Raw genomic sequence first — 23,389 nt, forward strand, 5'->3', positions numbered from 1 at the left:
CATGCGGCTTCCAGTTACAAAAGTAGGAAAAAGCATTTCGAACTGTAATAAGCCAGGTCAGACCCTATCGTAGATTGCCTGTGATGGTTAAGGAATTTCCAAATTTGGATTCCTCGGGCAAAAGATCAACTATATAACCGTAGTTGATTTTTGAGTTAGTACATGGGGAAGGACTAGATGCAGCTGGATGGACTTTGGCAATTTATTCCTCTTAAAGTTTTGGGGCTTTGTGGCTTTTCTGTTTTGTTTTGTTCCCTCCCCACCCCCCAGCATCCTTGATTTTAGTTACTGAAAACTGGTAAAATATGAGAGACTTCCTTTGTTTTTGAAGCTTTTAGCAATGTGTTTTCATATTGTTGCTGCCGTTAGGGATGCATTCATTTGTGTTGGAATGTAGGCATTGAGGGGAGATCATTAGTGTGGTGAATACATTAATGGGGTTTTCACTATCTTCAAATTCAAGTGAAGAAGCTTTTGAAAGAGAACGAAGTTTGAATGTTTCATATATAAAGTTCTCACGAAGTTCTACAAGCACTTGCAGGAAAGGTGTCATGAAAACTCCTGGGGCAGAATCAGCAGCGCTTTCCTGGTCTGCACCCAGCTGGCTTTCAGATCTGTATATGGAACAAATATGTTAGTGATTAAGTGTATCACTCAAGGGCAAGACCTGAAATTAAGGAAAGAGATCTGACTTAGATAACTTAGCAATTAAAACGCAGGAAAAGCCACACCTGTCCATCTGAGGCTGAGACACAAGAAAGACCTGTTCTGAAGGTGAGCAGAGACCCTGTCTTGAAAAATAAGGAAAAGGGGAAAAGCCTTCTCTCCCTGCCCCCCCCCCCCCCCCCCCAAAATAAACAAACCCAAACCCCCAAACCTGCACCATCAAAACTCCGACCAAAACCAAAGAAAAACCAGAGCCCTTTTGTTCAAACTACTTCTGACTCCATTTCAGGTACTTCTTGGATTTCCTGCAAGCACTGTCTTCAGGCATGCTCTAAACTGCACTGTGCAATGACATGATAAGATTTGAACTTTATTAGACTAAAATGCAGAATTACTCACTGGTTTTAAGACTTTTAGTTTGAATTGTGAAGGCTGTGTAAATATTTTGCAATGTCAAAAAAAAAAAAGAAAAGAATAATCTTGTGACAAATAGCTGCTCTTAATCATTAAGATCAGTTTTTCCTTACTGGATCTTTTTATGTTAAGTAGTAGGTATGTTACAATTAAAGCATACCAGTATACTATTTCTTTAAAGATGGAAATTTAAAATAACAGTTTTGGTTTGCTTGTTTGCTTGCTTGCTTGTTTTTCTTTTTACTTAGTTTGGAGCCTGCATTGATTCTATCCCCACACACCCCAAAAGTGCAGAGCCATTTCAGAGTTCTTGTTGAAGCAACCTGTGTCCTGTCCATCAGTTCCCTACAGTGAGATTGTGGGCCAGTTGCTAGGCGAGTGTCACATTTTCCAGATCTACGAAATTAGATTGATGATAACCACATTTCTAAAATACAGTCATGAATATTTTCAAGTGCTTTTAAATTATTTAATATAAAGTGTTGAAGCAGGATGAAATTATGTTTCACTGAGTTTGGGGTTGGTTTTGGGGTTTTTTTGTTTGTTTTGATTTGGTTTGGGGTTTTTTAGGGGGAAGTGTTTGGGTTTTGAGGTCCCCTGAAATGAGAAAATTTAGTAATGAAACATGGAACTTGCTCAGTTAACAGTGACAGAAATGGGAATGAAAGTTGTTAAGTACAGAGACATTGTCATTCTTCCCACTTTTTTGTATATTCATATATATATAAAGGAACTGAGGAGAGATAGACAATGTCATTCATGAGGTGTGAGATGTACTGCCTTACAGCCTTCTCTTCATTACCATTTTCCTTGTCATTATTTGATACTCTGATAAAGGCAATATTAGAAGATCTCTCGGCTTCAGCACAGTGGGCCCTCACACATGAATGAGCACCATAAGGGCTATCAAAATAAAAACAGCAGTAAAGAGAGATGGGCATTTTACATCTATATTAGATAACATGTCAGTACTATAAACTGTGCAATTCCTGCAGCCAGAAATGGCAGGGGTTCGGAGGTTGGGTTGCTGGCTGTGCAATGACAGTTGTGTTCTGCACCCTTTCAGCTTTCTCTAAGTAGCCAAGGTTTCAGTTTGGTTAACCATCTCCTAGTTTGCTTTCTCATTTCCTGATAAGAAACAAAAAAGAATAAAGGAGAGAAAGATTCAGATGGTTTATTTCCAGTTAATACAGATCCTATGTATGCTGGGAAGAGGCTTTCTGTAGTCAAGGGAGGAAGTGATGCATGAATCAACATTGCTATGGATTCTCAGTATAGGGTTGAAAGAAAACCAAACAGGCAAAACAGTTTGAGGTTGGCTTTCTCCTTGTTTGAGTAAGTTTAGAAGGCAGAAAAGCTAAGTGATACCCAATCGATCTTTTTTCTCTTGCAGTTAGAATGGAGTTTTCCTGCAGCCTTTAGGGCAATTGTGAGAAAAGTTTGATACAAAAAGGACAAGCAGAATTTTGAGGTTGACACTGATGAAGATGGTGTTTTGTCACATGAAATGAGGTAGATCAGAGGGGTGTTGGAGACAGAATGGTCTTGTATGAAAATAAGGGCTAGAAGTTTTTACTTAAATTGAGGATTTTGCATACAAGATGATGTTCCTGTTTTAGTGGGAGAGCACAGTGCAAGTTAAATAACTGTTCAGAAGATCTTTTGGATATCACATGCACAAGTATATGCACATAGCACACAAAATAAAAGTGGGGCTTTAATCAGTTGGGAATACGTACCAAACTTTCATGCATATAATCCACACTTTAGATGTAATGTGTCTTTATAGAGGTACTCATCCTTGCAAATGATTACCCACATGACCTGTGAGTTAATTATGAAAATGCGGGTTTATGGCAGCAAATGAGCAACTGGCCATATATAGGAACTGTTACTTGTGTCATGCCTTTTCCCTCCTGCATGCTGACTCAAAAATCATCTGATTCTTACCAACTTGTACTTACTGGAAGGTAAATTCCTTAAGCAGTGAAAGCAGCAGGTTGTGGCTGTTTGACGGCTAAGACATTTGAAAAGAGTTGCTTGAAAGAGGAAAGAAGGCAGCTTGTGTAAGAAGACAGCTACTGAGGTGAGAATGAAAAAATGAACTGGAGAAAAGAAATAGGAATAAAAAATGAGGAAATGTTGGTGGTGTCTGTTGTGTTTGCTTTGGGAATCAAAGCTGGAGGAAGATCCAAGGGGGATTATTAACACTGAGGGAAATTTACCCCTAAGCTACTCACCCTCCCTTGGATATGTGAAAGGAAGGAATACACAAAGGTGCATGTCATTTCAAAGGAGGAGCTAATTCTGTGGTAGTCTCTGTACGATACAAAATATCTGTGTGTTGCTTGATCAAAGTGAGTTAAATGTTTACTGGTTTGTTTTCAGATAACTTGAGTCATGTTTTGAAAATACAGTAACTTACCTATCTTTTCGTTTTACCACTAGAGTATCTTCAACCAGTTCCAGTGTAGCAGTGAGAAGGTACTCCCTTCTGATGCTCTGCGCACTGCTCTTGCAAAGACATTTCAGGATGAGCAACGCTTCCAGCTGGGCATCATGGATGATGCTGCTGAATGTTTTGTGAGTATAACTGAAAGATGGTTTGACAGGCCTAGATGTGAACCCCCACTACACAATTTTATTTTTTTTTTCCAATTTTTTTTTTTTGGTTCCTCCATTCATCCCCGAATTCTAACAAACCTTGCATGTGTGGCCTGGAAAAGCCCACAGAGAAATCTTGAATCTTCAAGTAATCCAGTGGGGAACCACTATTTGGCTTGAGAGTCATTACTAATGATTTTGAAATGGAAACATCAGTGTTACCCATTTTTACAGTTACTTTTGCATATCTACTACTTGCATGCTCAAGCGCATCTTGGATAGGAATTGTAAAAGCAACTGCACCGCAAGAAAATTCCAGAATTCTAGTTTTAAGGATCACCTCAAAAGGGTGAAAGGACGTTTTGCCAGTTACTGTGAAACCATGTTTTCACAAACTCTTAAGGGAAGGTAAAAATAAATAATTAAACGCAACCCAACACAGTTGTCCATGTTTGTAAGCTGAGGTAAGCAACAGTAAAATGGATCATGTCCAGTTATTTCTCTTGCTGTATTTGTAAACCATCTGACAATTTGTTTTAGGCTAGTTGTGTCATCAGTGTGGTTGGTAGATGGCTTTTAACACTGGTCTTACATCCCTAGGTTTGCCCACCTGTTTTCTTTTTATACTCAAACTCTTTCCTGGCATCAATTATGTTAAGCTTTGATTCTTACTCACATTTCCTCCTTTTCCCTCTTCAGTCTCCTAAGTTGATTAAACTTAATTAGGATGTATTTTTGTCTTGCTTACCATTGGCTACTCCGCTTTTTGGAAGGGGTGGCCCAAGTGTATTTGTATCTTGTTTATTAATAAAGATGTTATTTTTTAACTAAAGTACTGGATTTACTACTGCAAGGTAGAACTTCTCTCAGGTAAAGCACCCATCAGAGTGGAGTCATTTCTATATCTTAAATCTCCTATTTCTGATACCTAGCTAATTTGAAGCTTGCACTGGAAGAGATCACAGAAATGAGATGAATGCATATAGCTATTGTAGTTATTCTCTTAAACTAAGTGGATTGACATTGGCCTTTGCTAACTCAACATATCCTGTGTTTCTAGAATGCTAATATAGCAAAACACCATACTTTAATGAGCTTGCTTAAAATGGAAGTACATCATGCCAAGAAAGCCTCAAAGTGAAATAAATTGCATCAGCCTACACAGGAGCCCCTGAGCACAGTTATGCCAAATCATTGTATGCAGTCCAGCTCTTGAATGGAGTTCTGTATGTTGTACAACATGAGAACTTCTGATTTAGTTTCTTTCTTAACGAAGCTATATAGCCTATCTCGTACTGGTGTGGAAGTCCCCACAAACAGGTTTGTTAGGTTAACTGTACTGGCACAAGGACAGTTAAAATGGGTACAAATTCCTTTATGAGGTTAAGCTTTAAGGTAGGGATAATTCATAGAATCATAGAATAGTTAGGGTTGGAAAGGACCTTTAAGATCATCTAGTTCCAACCTTCCTGCTATGGGCAGAGACACCTCACACTAAACCATGCCACCCAAGGCTCTGTCCAACCTGGCCTTGAACACTGCCAGGGATGGAGCACTCACAACCCCCCTGGGCAACCCATTCCAGTGCCTCACCACCCTTACAGTAAAAAACTTCTTCCTTATATCTGATCTAAACTTCCCCTGTTTAAGTTTTAACCCATTACTCCTTGTCCTGTCACTACAGTCCCTAATGAAGAGTCCCTCCCCAGCAGTCCCATAGTCCCCCTTCAGGTACTGGAAGGCTGCTATGAGGTCCCCACGCAGCCTTCTCTTCTCCAGGCTGAACAGCCTCAACTTCCTCAGCCTGTCTTCATACAGGAGTTGCTCCAGTCCCCTGATAATCCTCGTGGCCCTCCTCTGGACTTGTTGCAGCAGTTCCATGTCCTTTTTATGTTGAGGACACCAGAACTGCACACAATACTCAAGGTGAGGTCTCACAAGAGCAGAGTAGAGGGGCAGGATCACCTCCTTCGACCTGCTGGTCACGCTTCTTTTGATGCAGCCCAGGATACGGTTGGCTTTCTGGGCTGTGAGCGCACACGGAAGCTGGCTCATGTTCATTTTCTCATCGACCAGCACCCCCAAGTCCTTTTGTGCAGGGCTGCTCTGAATCTCTTTTCTACCCAATCTGTAGCTGTTCTGGGATGCTCTGATCCAGGTGTAGGACCTTGCACTTGTCATGTTTAAAAGTTATGAGGTTGGCATCAGCCCAACTCATAAGCGTGTCAAGGTCCCTCTGGATGATATTCCTCCAGTGTATCAACCAAACCACACAGCTTGGTGTCATCGGCAAACTTCCTCAGGGTGCGCTCAATCCCCCTGTCCATGTCACTGACAAAGATGTTGAACAAGACCGGTCCCAACACCAATCCCTGAGGGACACCACTCGTTACCGGTCTCCAGCTGGACTTTGAGCCATTGACCACAACTCTTTTGTGTGCAGCCATCCAGCCAGTTCTTTATCCACCGAGTGGTCCATCCATCAAATTGATGTCTCTCCAATTTAGGGACAAGGATTTCCTGTGGGACAGTGTCAAGCGCTTTGCACAAGTCCAGGTAGATGACATCAACTGCTTTACCCTTGTCCATCAGTTCTGTAGCCCCATCATAGAAGGCCACCAAATTGGTCAGGCAGGATCTCCCCTTAGTGAAGCTATGCTGGCTGTCACCAAGCACCTCGTTGTTTTTCATGCTTAGCATGCCTTCCAGGAGAATGTGCTCCAAGATTTTACCAGGCACAGAGGTGAGACTGACTGGTCTGTAATTCCCTGCGTCATCCATTTTCCCCCTTCTAGAAAATGGGGGTTATATTTCCCTTTTTCCAGTCTTTGGGAACTTCACCTGACTGCCATGATTTTTCAAATATGATGGCCAGTTTCTTAGCAACTTCGTTCTTCAGCTCCTTCAGGATCCGCAGATGGATTTCATCAGGTCCCATGGACCTGTGTACGTTCGGGTTCTTAAGATGGTCTCGAACCAGATCCTCTCCCACAGTGGGCCCAACATCTTCATTCTCACAGTCCCTGCATGTGCCTTCCAAGACTTGGGTGGTGTGGTCAGAGCCTTTGCCAGTGAAGACCGAGGCAAAGAAGTCATTCAGAACCTCAGCTTTCTCCAAATCCAGGGTAGCCAGTTCTCCAAAGAGCTTTCTCAGGGGGCCTGTGTTGTCCCTAGTCTGTTTTTGTTTGTTACGTACCTGTAGAATCCTTTCCTGTTATCCTTAACATCCCTGGCTAGGTTTAATTCTAACTGGGCCTTAGCCTTCCTAACCTGGTCCCTAGCTTCCCAGACAACATCCCTGTACTCTTCCCAGGCTGCCTGTCCTTGCTTCCACCTTTTATAAGCCTCTTTTTTCCTTTGAATTTTCCTCAGCAGCTCCTTACCCATCCAAGGAGGTCTCCTGGCCCTCCTGCCGCACTTCCTTCTAGCTGGGATGCAGCACTCCTGAGCTTTTGCAGTAGGTGATCCTTGAAAACCAACCAACAGTCTTGGGTCCCCTGCCCTCCGGGGCTATATCCCATGGAACCTTACTAAGCAGGTTCCTGAAGAGGCCAAAGTCTGCACTCTTGAAGTCCAGGGCAGTGAGCTTGCTGCACACTCTTCTCACTGTCCTGAAGATCTCGAACTCGACCATCTCATGGTCGAGTTCCGTAGCTTTTCACTCTTTTCAGCCATAAAGGCAGAGATTTAGTTTAAATGGAAGAAGATTTTAGACTCTAAGGTTGTAAGAAAATTTTATGAGGTCAGAGCAGGCTGCTTGGAGACCTCATAGCAGCCTTCCGGTGTCTGAAGGGGCGCTATAGTGATGCTGGGGAGGGACTCTTCATTAGGGACTGTAGTGGTAGGACAAAGAGGTAGTGCATTCAAACTTAAACAGGGGAAGTTTAGGTTGGATGTAAGGAGGAAGTTCTTTACTGTGAGGGTGGTGAGGCACTGGAATGGGTTACCCAAGGAAGCTGTGAATGCTTCATCCCTGGCAGTATTCAAGGCTGGGTTGGACAGAGCCTTGGGTGACATGGTTTAGTGTGAGGTGTCCCTGCCCATAGCAGGTGGGCTGGAACTAGATGATCTTAAGTTCCTTTCCAACCCTAACTATTTTGTGATTTTGTTTTGCCTAATAATTAATCTTGATCTATTTATCGCAGGCCTATAAACCATCCAGGCAGCTCATAGTGATAGTGAAAGGTGTGCTGCTGGAAGAGGCGTCAGTAGACTTTTGTCACCCCTGGCTTAATGCTGGCAACAGTGGGAGGAGAGGAAGTCCTGGGACAAGAACTCCTGGGAACTTGAAAACATATGGAGTTGTCTGAAATAGTATCTAGAAAATGTCAGTGCTTTTACTTCATGCAGATTTTAGTCTGTCCCTTCATTTATTAGCTTTCCCCCTTTTTGATACAATGTGGCTTATTTGCCATATTTCAAAGTCCTTGGGGAATGTAGAAATTGATTCAGATTACTTTGTGGTGATGAGGACAAGTTAGTGGCAATGCAGCAATTTTAAAATTGCAGACCTGCTCTTCCTGTTGTATTTGTCAAATCCATTGATGCTTAAGAATTGCATAGAATAAGTGGTAACAGATCTTTAGCTGTGCTAGGAAATAAAATAAATGGTTAACCTGACACAGCATTGCAAATAGAAGTGGTAGCCATTTTCTTTTATATCAGAGATAAGCTAACTCGTGTTTTGTAAGCGCCATTCAAAAATTTGTAGGAGCCTTCTATCTCCCTAAATAATGCTTACAACATTATTACATCTGACATGCTTTTGTGATTTACATTTTAACTTTTGTTTACATTTGAAATGATCTAATGCTTTTTCTGCTTCTCTCTTTGGCTAGGAAAACCTGTTAATGCGAATTCACTTCCACATTGCAGATGAGACAAAGGAAGATATTTGCACTGCATCACATTGCGTTTCCCATCAGAAGTTTGCAATGACCTTGTTTGAACAGGTGAGGTAATGATAACGTGTTATAGCAATCACAAGTTCTTGAGTTTCAAATTTTCATTTGTAAGACATGCATTGCCATGGTAAAAAAAAAAAATGCATGCAGAACTGCTGCTGTGGAAATACCTGTTTGATCTTGTCAGTGTATCACGTATTCTTTCTCCTTAGTGTGTTTGTACCAGCTGTGGTGCCACATCTGACCCACTGCCTTTCATCCAGATGGTACACTATATTTCTACAACCTCACTCTGGTGAGTTGAAATTGTTAAAAGAAAGAGAATGTCTTCGTGTGTGCCTTTTTTTTTGTTTGTTTGTTTTTGTTTTGTTCTGTATTTGTGGTGGTGTTTATTGTATTTTGAGCTTTTCCTTCACAAGATTAAATACCCAGAACATGGTTTGGTTAAAGCTGATGGAGCTTTGCTAACTATGATAAAGAACATGAGGATTTAGTGGAGCAGAAGATACCACTTTAGGCATGGATCAGTGTGTCTTCGTGTTTGTGATTCTGCATCTTGACAGCTATAGGGGCAAGGTCTCGTTGTGTACGTTTTGAAAAACCTTAATATGTGAGCAGGTGAGTTCAGAAAGACAAAAAAAGAATTACTCTGAAAAGGCCCTTTGTACATATGCTCCATCCTCCTGTTCAAAGCAGTGCTAACTTCAAGGCTAGATGAGGCTGATTGGGGTTTTTTGCTGAGCTTGGAAAACATTCAAGGATAGAAATTCTATGACTTCTCTGGGCTGCTTCTTCCAGTGCTTAACGACACAGTGTGAAATTTTTTTTCCTTATATCCAACCAGAATTTCCCTTTCTGTGTCTTTTACTTCTTGTCCTTTCTCTGTTTGCTTCTGCAAAGAGTCTGGCTTATGTTCAGCTTGTCCTTCAGCTTTCTGCAGTGTTGCTCCTCAGCTATTCAGTGCTCAGCCAGTACTGCTGCACCAGGTGTGCTCCATCTGAGGTGCAAGACTTTTTTTATTTTCCTCTAATGAATTTCATGAGATTCCTATAAGCTCATTCCTCCAGTCTGTCAAGAACCTTCTGGGTGGCAGCACTCCTTTTCTGTATATTGACTGCTCCATCCAGTTTTATGTCATCTGTAAACCTGATGTGGGTGTATTCTGATTCATCATCCTGGTTGTTAATGGAAATGTTAAATAGCGTCAGCCCCAGTATTAACCCTTGAGGAACCACAACTCTTGGCTGACTGCTGGCTATGTTTTGGTCCTCTGAGCCTGAAGGTCCAGCTGTATTCTACTCAGGCAGTCCACACCTCCTAGGTTGGCCACAAAAATGCAGTAGGAGATTGGAAAACTTGCTAGAGACCAAATGATATTAACTGCTCTCACTTCCTCAGCAGAACCCTTTGTTTTATGACAGGAGATAATCATGTAGGTCAAGCGTATTTTGCCCTTGGTAAATCATTGCTGCCTGCTCTAATGTACTTTCTTGTCCTTCATATGCCTGGAGCTGATTTCCAAGGGGTTTATGATCTGTCATCACCCCAGGTACTGGACAGGATGCCTGTAGTTTATCAAACCCTCTTTCTTGGATGGATATGTAGCTCCTGCTTTCTCTAGTTATTGGGGAACTCCCTGGTTACCATAACCTTTCATTAAAGGAGATGGTCTAGGGTGAGGCATCCCTGCCCATGGCATTGGGGTTGGAACTGAAGGTCCTTTCCAACCCTAACTGTTCTATTGTGCACAGAGCAATAGCTGTAGCTCTAGTCTTCTTTTAGTAGGTTGCTGCTCAGTTACAAGCTGCTTAAATCTGATTGAGGTAGGAGTCTGATTTGCTTTTGTCTTGAAATTTTGATTGAGTGAAAACTTCTCTTGTGTGAGATACGTATTTACAAAGCCCCAAAAAACTGTCTTGAAAACTGCTAGTTGCTCTTCTCATGCAGATCTATTAAAAACTACCATTTTACAAGTGCATCAGGAGTACTGTAAAGCATTCCCCCTTATGGCTGCTACCTGCCGTTCCATCTATCTGTAGTTTTCCTTTAGGTCATCAACAGACACTGGGTATTCAGAATATTATTTATTATAAAAACATAAATAATGTTTTCTGGCCAGGAAAAAAGTTGTGTAAATGATATTCAGTATTTTATATTAAATATCTCAAATCTTAAGTCACAAGATACTTTAAAATCATCAATAAAAAGTAATATATTTACTGAAAGCATTTTAAGGTTGAACATGCTTTGAGCACTAATATTCTTGCATACTTACTGTCATCTTTCAACTGGGACAGTTGAAATTAGTTGAGTGCTGTACTATTTTTGCCTATAGCTTTATTATTAAGGATGTGCTTTACTGTGCTACTTTACTAGGGTTGTGGTTACTGAAGGGAAGCATTATGAGGCAGATACTTCATTTTGAAACCAAGTATTTATCAATATAAATAAAAAAAGCCTGAAGTTGGCCTTTAAGATGTAAATTTTAAGCCAAACTGTTTCTATTTTAAGTTATAGGTGTTTTCTTAATGCAATATTGTCATGGAAGGTGTAGTAATTCACACTGAATAGTTATGTGATTTTTCTGTACTATAATATTAAATGTAAAAAATGTAGTTTTAAGGTTCTTTTAATAAAATCTAAGTGAAACATATACTTACATAATGTAGGTTTGTGCTTTTATTTTGTTATTAAACTTTTTTTTTCCCCTTGTGCTTTCTCTGTACTGAAGCAATCAAGCTATTTGTATGCTGGAGAGACGAGAGAAACCCACTCCAGATATGTTTGGAGAGCTACTACAGAATGCCAGCACAATGGGAGACCTACGAAATTGTCCAGTTAGTATCCTTAGTTTTCTGGGGGGGGAGGGGGGTGTGTGGTGAGGAGAAGGGTACACAAAGGACAGAAGAGGTTCAGGGTATTACACTGGTGTGTTCCTTTAATGTAAGCATTTTCAAGGTTCAGCTTATCATGATAAAAGAGAGTTTTCTTGGTGTTTGAATTCAGTACCTCTCACTTAAACTACTGATGTTGAGTGCTTCTTTGACTAGATAAAGTAGTGAGAAGAGGGACAGAAACAGTGTGGAAGCTAAAAATGAATGCTTCAGAGAGTTTTGTGTGGAAACTAAAAATGAATGCGTCAGAGAGTTAGAAACCATGAAAAAAGGTGGTGAGGGGGAATAAATTGGGAATGCTTATGTTCCTCTCAAGGAATGGCCACACAATCCATTCCTGTTCACATCTGTTTCTTCTAGAAGTACTTATCATATGTTTGTTGTTCAGCTTCACTGAGAGTTGATGAGGCTTCCAGCAGTAGGATTACATGAAGCTGCAATCGTGCTGCTTTCGTCCTATGATGAAAGTTCTGCTATTTTACCTAAAGAAATGGAAATGACAAAGAATTTGGAGGCTGCCTTTTTATATGAAATGTCTGTAAGTTGATGGTGATTTTGGTTAGCTAAGCTTTTTAGAACAGTGTTTCCACAGTTCACCCAGTTTCTTTAGTGATTGTTACTGTTGAGGCTAGTGTGCTTCATCTATAATAATAGCATGAGAAAGGATTAATTATTTTTCAGTAGTAAAAATCTTTTCAGTAGTACCTGCTATGGCACATACAGAACTTTTGCATCAGTTACTAATCATATGTATGAAATCAGTAGTTTTGCTTAGATAAGCTTCCATTCACCTTCATTACTACCTCTTAGTTGGAATAAACTGATCTGTTGACCAAACTGCTAAACCTGCAGCTTACAGCCAAAATGTTGATCAGAGTGACTGCTGCTTCCCACTGCCAGAGAGTATGCTGACAGTGAAAAGCTTATAGACTACACAGTATATCTGCAAGAGTTGTGCCAAAGGCAGGAATTATCACAGAAAGTCTGAGGGAGTATTGGCTTGTTTTTCAGTGAGGAGTGTGGGAGAAACTGACCAGAATTTGTAGGCTAAGTTATGAGTGATGACTGGCATTTAACCACTTAAAAACAATTACTGTGTATGTCCAGTTGATAGTCACAGGCTGTTATTCTTAAAAATGTTCCATTCTGCTATGCAGTAAAAGTCTGACAAAATTCAGCTGAATTAAGTCTAGGGCTCAGTTTCAAAAAGAGGAGTTTGGTATCTTGTTCTGCCTTTTAATTTGAGTATATCCAGATCCAGGGCTGCAGATAAGTATGCAAGAAGAGATATCATCACACTTTGTGATGATCACATATTGATTAATAGGTAGGGCAGGAAACAAATGCATAATTGCTGCTTCATATAATGCTATTGTTAGATGCCTCACCAGTCCTCAGTGAAGCAATACAGGCTCTAACAGGAATGGTTTGTGTACATGTTCTCGGTGGGCAGTGTATTTCCATTTTATCCCCCCATGTTCTGTAATGTGTAACTCTGAAACTTTCACTCTTAGTCTCCTTTAAAACATTATTTTGGTTTTTGGAATATTGGCAAATAGTGGCTCATCTGAGTACAAGAAATGAAGGTATTGTATTGTTGTCTAAAAGATTCATATGAGTCCAGCTATTTAGTAACTAAGGCATGGGAAATTTAATAGAAAGACATTCTTTGTCAGGTTGAACTGCTATTTAACTGTGAAATAATCAGTGGGATAAAATTGCTTACCACTACTTGCTGCCCCTTTCTTTTTCTGTTTGGGAAGTTTTTCTTTTGAGGCTTAGCTAAGGATGGCCTAAAAGTCACACAAGGGAAACTTTTATCAGGAGGCCGTATTCCTCCTGTCTTGCAGAAAATGATGATGTTAGTTAGCTGAAGGAAAGAAGACAATTTAAGAGTGAGATAGGTTTGTTGTGGTAATCCACAGGAATGCTTGTACTTTGAATGACCCTTGCAAAATATGTGTGAATACAGTCACCTCAATATTAAAGCCTCATAATCTACATTTAAACATGCTGTGGTTTAAGCCCAGCCTGTCACTCAGAAACCACGCAGCTGTTCACTCACTCCCCTCCACCTTCCTCCACCTGCTCCCAGAGGGATGGGGAGGAGAATCGAAAGAATGTAACTCCCATGGGTTGAGATAAAAACAGTCCAGTAACTAAGGTATAACACAAATCACCACTGCTACCACCAATAATAATAATGATAAGGGAAATAACAAAGGGAAGAGAATGCAACTGCTCACCACCCGCCGACTGATACCCAGCTCGAATGAGCAGTGATCTAAGCCCTTCTGGGTAACTGCCCCCAGTTTATATAGTGGGCATGATGTGCTGTGGTATGGAATACCTCTTTGGTTGGTTTGGGTCAGGTGTCCTGTCTCTGCTTCCTCCCGGCTTCCCCTCCTCCCTGGCAGATCATAAGACTCAGAAAGTCCTTGGTCAGACTAAACATTACTAAGCAGCAACTAAAAACATCGGTGTTATCAGCACTGTTCCCAGGCTGAAAGTCAAAAACAGCACTGCACCACTTACTAAGAAGGAGAAAAATGACTGCTACTGCTGAACCCAGGACAAAACATCATTGTCCTCTATGTGTAAAAGTATCTGTCTTTCAGTGCCTTGTTGTTAAGCTCATTTCTTCTGTTTCTGTCTGATAATTGGGACTGAAATTCTGGATAATTTTCTAGACTGCTGTGGGGAAGAAATGCTTTATGATCTCTTCCCTGGTTGTAGTGTCAGAAATTATTATATTCAGTTGTGAAACTGGTCTCTCTGTAGAGATGAGAAACTGTTCTCAGTATTAAAATGGTTTGGTTGCTTTGGGTTTTGGGGTTGGTTTGTTGGTTTGGTTTTGTGTTTTTTTTTCTCCTGCAGTTTTGCAGAGGTACCTTTGTGACCTGCCACGGGGCAAAAATGAGCGTTGCAAAGAGACTTTGTCACAGCTGTTGTCTCGTCCCACCATGTACCATCCCTGTTGTCATCCCTGCCACCCTAAAACAAGATAAAACACTTTTTACTAAAGTTAAGTGATAGTTATTAGTTCAGATAGCACACTTTTTTCATGATGCTTTAAAGATGCCATCCAGATCTTCCATCTCTTCTCACATTTATATGAATATGGGTCTAACTACTCTAATACGAGTACCTTGTAAAACAGCACCCAATTAATACAGCAAAGCAGCACCTGAATGTTTTTTTGACACTGTCATAGAAAGCATCAGTCTCTGTAAATACAGTTTTTAATCTGAGATTCTGATCCAAAGAAAGTGAGCTTTCCCTCCAGTTCCTAAGAATGTTTTTGGACTCTTTCATATATGCTGGCTTATCTCTTTTTACAGAAGCCTGCTTTTGCACTATGCCTTTTAATCATTATTAGCAGTATGAAAAGAATCGACAATGTTTACTTCAAAACTTGAAAAGACAAGATAGTCTTGCTAATGCTCCTCATCTGTGACATAAGAAACTCGTTATCTTGACACTGAGTGTTTCACTACCAGCTCTTTGGAAGCTGACATTATAATAATAGGAGGATTATATTCAATGTTTTGTTTTATTTAAATCCTTAGAGTAACTGCGGGGAAAAGATTCGTATTCGTCGTGTGCTGATGAACTCTCCACAGATCATCACTATTGGCTTAGTCTGGGACTCTGACCACTCTGACCTGGCTGAGGATGTGATTCACAGTCTGGGCACTTGCCTTAAACTGGGAGATGTGAGTGGTTTTGTATTTTGACACTACTTACAGACGCAGTCTTTCTCACAGTAGTCTATAGTAGCAGATTGAGAAAAGTAAAATATCACCGCCTTTACCTTTTCATTGTCTATAGGTACAGGAGTAGAGAGCAGACTGAAGGATCTGACCTGTGCCTCAGTGCATCACAACCTTCTGAAAATACTAGTGTAATTCTGAATTTCTGAACTTGCTGAAAATTAAAAATTACTCCACAAAACAAAGCTTGTCTGAATTAAAAAAAAAAATAAAAAAAAATCAAGTGGAAGGAAACTTTATTGGGGTTTGTGCTGTTTCTATGAAAATGTGTATGTACGCTTGCATTTGAATAACAGGAGTTTGTTTCTTTTGAAGACAAAATGTAGATTGGAGTTGTCTGGGTTTGTTGGTAGTTTCAGTTGTTTGGTATGGTTGTTTTTTTTTGTGCTCCTTTAAATCCTCTTTTCATTGAAGTATGTGGTCATAAAACTTAAGAGCTATTTATAACTGAGCAATCTGAGAGATGGTGGCTGGCACTGTGTGATTGAAAGATAGATTAAATTGAGAGTGTTTGGTATCTGGAGGTTTGTGCCCTAAAGGATTCACTTATTCTACATTAGCTGATGCTCTAGAGCTGAACTATTGGTATAACAAATTGTAGCTGTGTCTCACTGTAGTGTTGAGCTATTACATTAAAATAATTAAATATATCTACCCACACATACATTGAAAAATGCATTGCCAGTGCACAGTGTACCAAAATTAGTGCAAGTTAAGGGAAATGTGGTTATGAAACATTGTGGTCCTTGCACAGTAAAGCAGTAACGCACTAAAAAATGGGTCCTGTGCATTTTTAAATAAAACATGGTCAACTAAATAGAATATGGTTTTTCTCTGTGTGCTGATGTGTTTTGACCTACAAATGTATTCAGTTTATCTTTTATGTGGTGTTGTCATGAATTTGTCTTAGCTTAAGTCAGAATAAATGTCAGCTGTTCGTTGTCAGAAATGCTTTGTTTCTACAAAACAGAGGAATGAATGTTTTAACAATATTTGATATAATCAGGCAGCATGACACAGAGAATACAGATTTTCAGAACAGAATGACACCCCAGATACTGAAAAGGTATTCTATTATTGTTGTAAATGTCTTCCTTAAAGTGCAGCCACAGTCTCCCAGACTGACTTGAATCTTGAGAATCTCTGGAGTTGGTAGGCACCTGTTCCTAGTCTGTGTCACTGGGCTTGCTTAAGCATTGGTTAATTACTTAAGTATTTATTGCCTTGTTTTCTTGATCATTTAAGTAAAAACCTGACACCTTTCTGTAGTACTTGGAGGTCTTCAAACATAACAGTATGTAAAATTCTGGGCATTTTATTAATTTCTTCTTTTATTTTTATTAACTCCCTTTTTGAAGCTCTTCTTCAGAGTAACTGATGACAGAGCAAAGCACTCGGAGCTGTATTTGGTGGGAATGATCTGTTACTATGGAAAACACTATTCTACATTCTTCTTCCAAACTAAAATCCGCAAGTGGATGTACTTTGATGATGCTCATGTCAAAGAGGTGAGAAATTAAAGTTTAAGCTACTCATGTGTATATCCATACTGTTTTCTACAGATTTCAAGGAAGTTTGGATGTTTTTCCACTCAAGATCCTGAACTCTGTTGCACCTTTTTCTGAGCAAAGTAAAGCATTCTCAAAAAAGAATATTGGTAGTCTCAGAAGCCCTATTCTTAGTTGTATTGTGTTGGCTGCCTGTCTTGCTTTTATGCTGTTTTTTGAAATCCTGCAGTTTGCTTGTGCACACAACTAACATATATCTCTCCATTGCTGACAAGCAGTATAGCTATTTGGTGCCTGCTTTTTGGGTTCTTTGTTGAAGTATCTTGATGCCAGTCTTCCCTAGTGGTTGCTGCCAACAACAAATTTTCTGCTTCTGTTAGTGCTTTTTTGTCCCCTTTTCACTAAGCATGAGGCCCTTGGCATTAAAGATACCAGTACTGGAATCTTGGCACACCATTATTACATCCCATTAGTTTGTTTGACATATTTCACACCACTACCCTTCTTTTCCTTCAAGTCATGGAAGCACAAAGGTGAGAGAGGAAAATTTTGTCCTGTAGTCATGCCAAGCTCAGTCTCAAAGGAAAAGCTCTAATCCTTGCATTTGTTCAGTCACATTTTCTCTGCAGCAAAACAAAGATAGGTAGCACAGTGCTTTAGCAGAATACTCATGCATGGTGTAAATCTGTTGGAATAGATACTCAGTGTGTTAGGAGAAACCTGTATTAGTGCATTTGGAATGCTTTTGAGATTAATATAACTATATGAAATATTCTCTGGCCTGTCAGAATGCTTGCAGAGGTTCTGTAACAACAGAAATATACCAAAGTGGTTAGCTTTGACTTGAATCTACTGTCATGCTGTTGATGTATTTTATTATTCATGTTTTTATGGATTAAGACATTTTAACAAATTTTTTTTGACTCATGCAAAGTTAAAACAATTTTAAGGATTAAAAGCTTTTTATGGGGGGAAAAATCGGAAAGGGAAGGATTATTTTTCTAGTCACGTTTTATTAGGAATTGTAATGTGTTCAGCCATAAGATGGTGAATACCTTGATTTTAGTTAGGTTGGTTCCAGACCTTTCTTGGAGAGTCCAGTTCAATATTGTATATAGAAAAAGTTAAAAAATATCAGAGGAAAATAAAACTGAAAGAAGTACGAGCGGGGCAGAACAGAGCTTACTATATTTTTGTGCATTCTTTTATTGTTGTTGTTAATTCAGATTGGTCCAAAATGGAAAGATGTTGTGACAAAGTGCATTAAAGGTCACTATCAGCCTTTGCTGCTGCTGTATGCAGATCCAAGAGGAACTCCAGTGTCAACACAAGACTTGCCTCCTCAGGTGGATTTACAGCAATATAGCAGGACTTGCTATGATAGTGAAGACTCAGGTAAGCAGTGTGGACTATATGCCTTACACCTTTATGCTGTAATGCTGCATGTGAATTCTTCAGGTTTGGATGTGGTTTTGTTAGCAGGGGTTCTTATTGCTTGTCAAAGCTGATCTAGAATTCTGAAGAGGACTTCTAGCATTTCAGCTTTGAACCTCTCTCTTTCCAAGACTGTTTCTTGTTTGGGTAGCAGTCTTTTCCAGAAAGGTTTGGAGAAAGAAGCTAAAAAAATAAAAAATAAATAATTAAGGACCTGATGGCATGGATGTAGAGAAGAGCAATAACTGATAACTTCAGTGGCTGAGTTCATAAATCCATCATAAATTCTTGTCAGAAAGGGAACAAGACCAGAGATGCACAAACACATGAAAAAAAAATCAAAGGAAAGTGCAGAATTAAATATAGTAGGGAAGTTAGGGAAAAGAAATATTAAGGAAATGTCATAAATGAGTCCTTTGCTAGGGTGGTGAAGGGATGTGGGGGGAAGGGGAAGAAATACCATTGAATTAAAAAGAGAGACAATCAGTGCAGTTTACCTTCAGACATTGGCTTGTCTTAGATAAAGCAGCACAAGAGATACAAACCAATTTGTGGAGACTGAAGGGGAAGGGATTGGCAAAGGCTTATGTGCATAGATCATGTTTGCTTCTTCATTTTTCATGGTTTGTTTTGCATTAAAAAAGATCGGCAACTATAGATATGTAACACTTAACAACTCGGAGGCCTTCAACACATTGCTACTTCCTAATTCTTCATATTACTGATAGTCTGTTGAATTGGGTGTGTCCAAATAAGGTGCTTCAGAGGTTAGAACTTGGTCTGCTCAAGATACCAGTAGTGATCTGAACAGGCTGTTGTTCTGGATAGTTGCAGACATTTAGTCACACCAGTTGAGGCTTCACTTCAAGAAGAATAGGTAAATTCTGAGAGAGATATGCAATTGCAATTCAGATAGATCCAGCTCTTATTTTCACCCAGTTTATATTTAATGGCTTTGTGAAAGAAGATTGTTTCTGGTTTTGGATGTTTGCAGAGAATATCCTGAATTACAGGTGTGTTTTTTAAGTTGCCAAGAACATCAAGGCCGAGCCTAAAACCAAAAATGCAACCTTTCTTACAGGATTTTAGCCTATTTATACAACTGTAATTCCAAGAATCTTTCACAGTTTTCCTGGCCAACAGCTAGCTTTATACTTACTCATCAACGAATCTGTAGAGAACATCTGCTGCCTCCTTATTTATGTGTTGACAGTCTACTGGTAATGAAATAAATCTCCAACTCTTCTTAAAGATAAATGCAAATAAAATCAGTGGTTAAGATGACCTTCACTTCTTACTTGACAAGATGCATCACAATTTATAAATCTGTCTTCCTGTTTGAAACAAACAAACAAATAAACAAAAAAGGAAGTTTGAAGGAGGGAGAGTGGTGCTCTCTGTCATTTTTGAGCACTTCTACAAGCTTCAGATCGATATACGCTGTAAATGTGCCTTGTAGTTCTGCTGGTTAATCTCCAGGAAGTACATAGATAACCCTTCTACTCATTGTCTCTGCAGTATCTAATACTGTTGTATTCTAAAATTACTTCAGGAAGCTGAATACAAATATATATATATATATATTTAAAGGGGTTTCCTTTCAGATAAAATTCATAAGGCTATAGTGAGTAATCTGCTCTTGCGTTTCAGAAACACTTGGTTGGTCCTCAAGGCTTATTCTTGTAGTCTGCAGTGTTCACTGATTTTGAGAGAATTTATGAGCTACCCTAGGTTGAAGTGCCAGGAGAAAACCATACCCTATACATTTTCCTGTCAAGTAGAATTATTTTCTAGCCTTGGTGATATCCAGGGTTTTCTATCCTAATACACCTTTTCCAGGTGGCCTGCTTGTCTCTCACTAAGTTTAACTACAGCTGCTTCTGGATTCCTCAGTGTTATTAGATATCCACCGCCCGTAATTCAGAAACGAGCAGAGATTGCTTATTCTTAAGCTGTTAATCACAATATTGTACCTGAAATTTTGTCAAGGGAATCTGAAAAATGTCTCTAATCATATCAATATCTGATACTACAAATTATGGAGGAAAGATTGTCAGATGCTGCTATGAAATGTTGTGAAGCTAAGTGCAAACAACTCCTCTTAATGTTTTTGATTTTCTGTTGAATAAAGACTTCAGTCTACAAATTGTTTTTTAGTACTCAGTTCCACAGCACTGATTCCTGTTGCCTACATCTTTCTGGGACTGTCAGTTCCATTAATAGCTGTATTCTATACTTCTTTCAACAGTGACATCTTTTATCTATAAGGAGGTGGGGGAAGTTCTGACTTCAGAATTTGTTTGCCATCCTTAAATAGGACATCAGCTACGCAATTTGCTTTTACCAAAACCATGAAGTGCCCTCAGGCTGAGTTTGCAATTAAACATAAGAATGACTTTCTTCTTGAATTTCTTTATTTCTTTAACTTCTCCAGTGAAAAGTATTAAATGAATATTTTGTATATTCAGGAGTGTATACATCACATATGTAAAATGGCCAACTGTCTTCAAACTGTGTTCAGATTTTTACTTTTATGGACTGAAAGTGGTGGGAGGAGGTTGTCTTTTCCTCTCCTCTGAATGAGCTTAGGAATGACTGTACTGAATTTGAATCATCTCAGTACCCGACTTGTGCAGGGGATCAATGCTAGCTTATTGAGAAGGAGCAGGTTACTTTGCTTTAGATAATACAATTTCAGTATAAAGTTTTGCTGGGTAAGCATTTGTTTCATAGTAGATTAAATGCACGAATTATTATAACTTGTGATGTTCTTGTTACCAGTACTAACATTTTGTACTTGATTAATTTTTTAACTTTGACTTCCCCTGAAGCAGTGTATTTCATATTTTAATTACACTTGACAGTGTTGAAAATTAATGAAGAATAATTTGTGTGGCACTAACGTGTATTTTCAGTCCAATGGACATAGTTTTATTTTGTGTAATAAAAGGATTTGATAAATCTGGAGTTATCGGAGAGAGCAAAATAAAGGTTTGCAAGAAGGCATGACAATCTCTTTCCCCTTCAAAAGGAGAGAACCTTTCCCATAAGCTTTGGCATCCTTCAATATAAGTTTTTGTGTTTGGTACTCTGTTTTTCTGTTAAATTTTATGCAGTTTCCTCTGTTTTCTTTTTTTAGCCTTTTCTGACTTTAATAATAGCCCAAAAAGATTGAAATTTGACATTGCTTCATTCCCTAGGGAGAGAACCTTCCATATCGAGTGATACCAGGACAGATTCCTCTACTGACAGCTATCCTTATAAACAGGCACACCATGAGTCTGTGGTCAGTCACTTCTCCTCTGACTCTCAGGGGACAGTCATCTACAATGTGGAGAATGATGCAGCTTCACAAAGCAGCAGGGACACAGGTAGCAGATACTGTTATATCTGTGTGATTGTCATTAAATATGATTGCAGTGGATTCCAGGGGAAAATGTCTCTGTATACAACCTATGAGAGAACGGTGACCGATTTAGTATCCTAAATGTTTTTGGTTTGTAATGAACCATAAGCATTCACAAAAAAAATAAGCATGATTTTAAATGTCTTGTCGTTTTTTGTAGACTTTTATCTAGCCAGACAAACAGTTACATGCATATTTTCTGCTATCCACAATTGTACATACTGTTCTTGTTACATGCTTCTCTAAGTTTATGCAGTGCCATTATACGTTTTGGTAAGTGCTGTGTGTGTGCTACTTGCTCATCTGCGGGCAGTTCATTTCAGGAGCGGCAGCTGTCTGGAAAAGGCGCTTTCATCGCCAGAATCTCATACTTGGGGAGTAAGGACTTTCTATGTAAGTGGGTGTTGGTAGTAATATTTACAGCACCAGGAAGGAGCATAGGATGATTTCCTGCCTCTGCTATGGAAGCAAGTTATGTGAGAATCTGCAGTGAGAAGACAAAATATATATATATATATATATATATATATATATATATATTGTTCTTTCAGGCAGCTGAACGCTTTTTAGTTGAAAAGAGGTTAGCTGGAAGTCTGAAGGCTTAGGTCTCCTCTATTTCTCAGGCCCAGTTACCCTAGCCAGCCTGTTTCTGCATACAGTAACTCTGACATGACTTGTGAAAAAAGTAGTGCATGAGTTAGACTTCTTGAGCATCAGTAATATGATTTGCTAAGTCTGTTTGAAAAGTCACTTTACTGTGCCTTAAGTAGACTTTCTAAGACTATATTAGAGTTGAATCAACTGTTTGTTGGACCAGTGTGTCAACAGAGGTTATACCACTTTGTCCTTTTAGTTGCAGAATAGTTCTCTCTTGCATTATGACGATAGATGCGTATTTGGTTCATTTGAAAGACCATATGATACAAATATATTTCACATCTAAAATCTGGAAAAATGTTTCAAGTTAATTTTCTTCAGTACTTTTAGATTCTTCAGCAGAGGTCCAAGTAACTGTAATACATGTTTCTAAATAGCCAGACAGTACTTCTGTTGTTTTGGCAAATACTTAACACTATGTTCCAGTCGTAGTCCTAGGTAGAGTGTGAGAAAGAAGTGAAAGTCGGAACAGAATTTGAGTGATGAGGAGACAAAATTGGAAGTGCTGGTGGAATATTGTTTATATAGTCTGCAAAACTGGCACAGAGTTTGATTAGATCTTCCCTGCAAAACTTGCCATGCAGAAGTTAGCAGAAAAGTAGGGTAGGGGGATGGTTGCAAACATTTAAGCATGAAGTTCAGCATGTAACCTTTTGTTATGTCATTTTTAGTGACTTTCTCCTTTTCTTTTTCTTTCTTCTCCTACTGATTCTATCCTGTGTTATTCCCTTCAGCTTAGCCTGTCTCTCTACCTAATTCAGTTGTCCTCATCCTCCCTGATTCAGCTTTAGCTATAGTCAGTCTGCCCCCTTAGCTAGCCACCTGTCTGGGCATTTCCCCTTTTTTTACCTACCCAAAACCTTTCCAAAAAAGTCAGTCTGCCAACTGATACAACTGCTCAGTCACCAAATGCTGATCCGTGGGGCTATAAAGAAGCCATCCACATTGACCTGTCAACTGAGTCATTCTGGGCAAGAGCAGGATTCTTCATTTAATGGCCATTTACCCACTACTCCAGCCCAGAAAATTATGGACTCTATCCCACATCGTCCTCCAGGGAAGGACCACCATTGGGTTGTATGACCTCAGGCACCCGGTTACTTCAGAATGGGGGCATGAAGAGTGGCTG

The 23,389-nt window shown here is 39.4% G+C and overlaps 1 protein-coding gene across 7 annotated transcripts in view; it reads left to right on the plus strand.

Moving 5' to 3' along the window:
- USP54 (ubiquitin specific peptidase 54) overlaps positions 1–23,389 on the plus strand; it is a 109,417-nt gene that overhangs the window by 63,160 nt on the left and 22,868 nt on the right. For 5 of the 7 annotated variants that reach the window (XM_065671674.1, XM_065671676.1, XM_065671678.1 and 2 more), the window contains exons 4-11: positions 3,529–3,663; positions 8,523–8,636; positions 8,801–8,883; positions 11,320–11,425; positions 15,052–15,198; positions 16,614–16,763; positions 17,990–18,158; positions 21,398–21,568. In XM_065671674.1, coding sequence (XP_065527746.1) covers positions 3,529–3,663; positions 8,523–8,636; positions 8,801–8,883; positions 11,320–11,425; positions 15,052–15,198; positions 16,614–16,763; positions 17,990–18,158; positions 21,398–21,568 — 1,075 coding nt within the window. The remainder of the gene's footprint in view (positions 1–3,528; positions 3,664–8,522; positions 8,637–8,800; positions 8,884–11,319; positions 11,426–15,051; positions 15,199–16,613; positions 16,764–17,989; positions 18,159–21,397; positions 21,569–23,389) is intronic. The other 2 variants (XM_065671677.1, XM_065671680.1) reach the window with 1 other exon arrangement.

This window comes from Lathamus discolor, chromosome 3 (genome assembly GCF_037157495.1).
Source record: "Lathamus discolor isolate bLatDis1 chromosome 3, bLatDis1.hap1, whole genome shotgun sequence".
In the NCBI taxonomy this organism is placed as follows: Eukaryota; Metazoa; Chordata; class Aves; order Psittaciformes; family Psittacidae; genus Lathamus; species Lathamus discolor.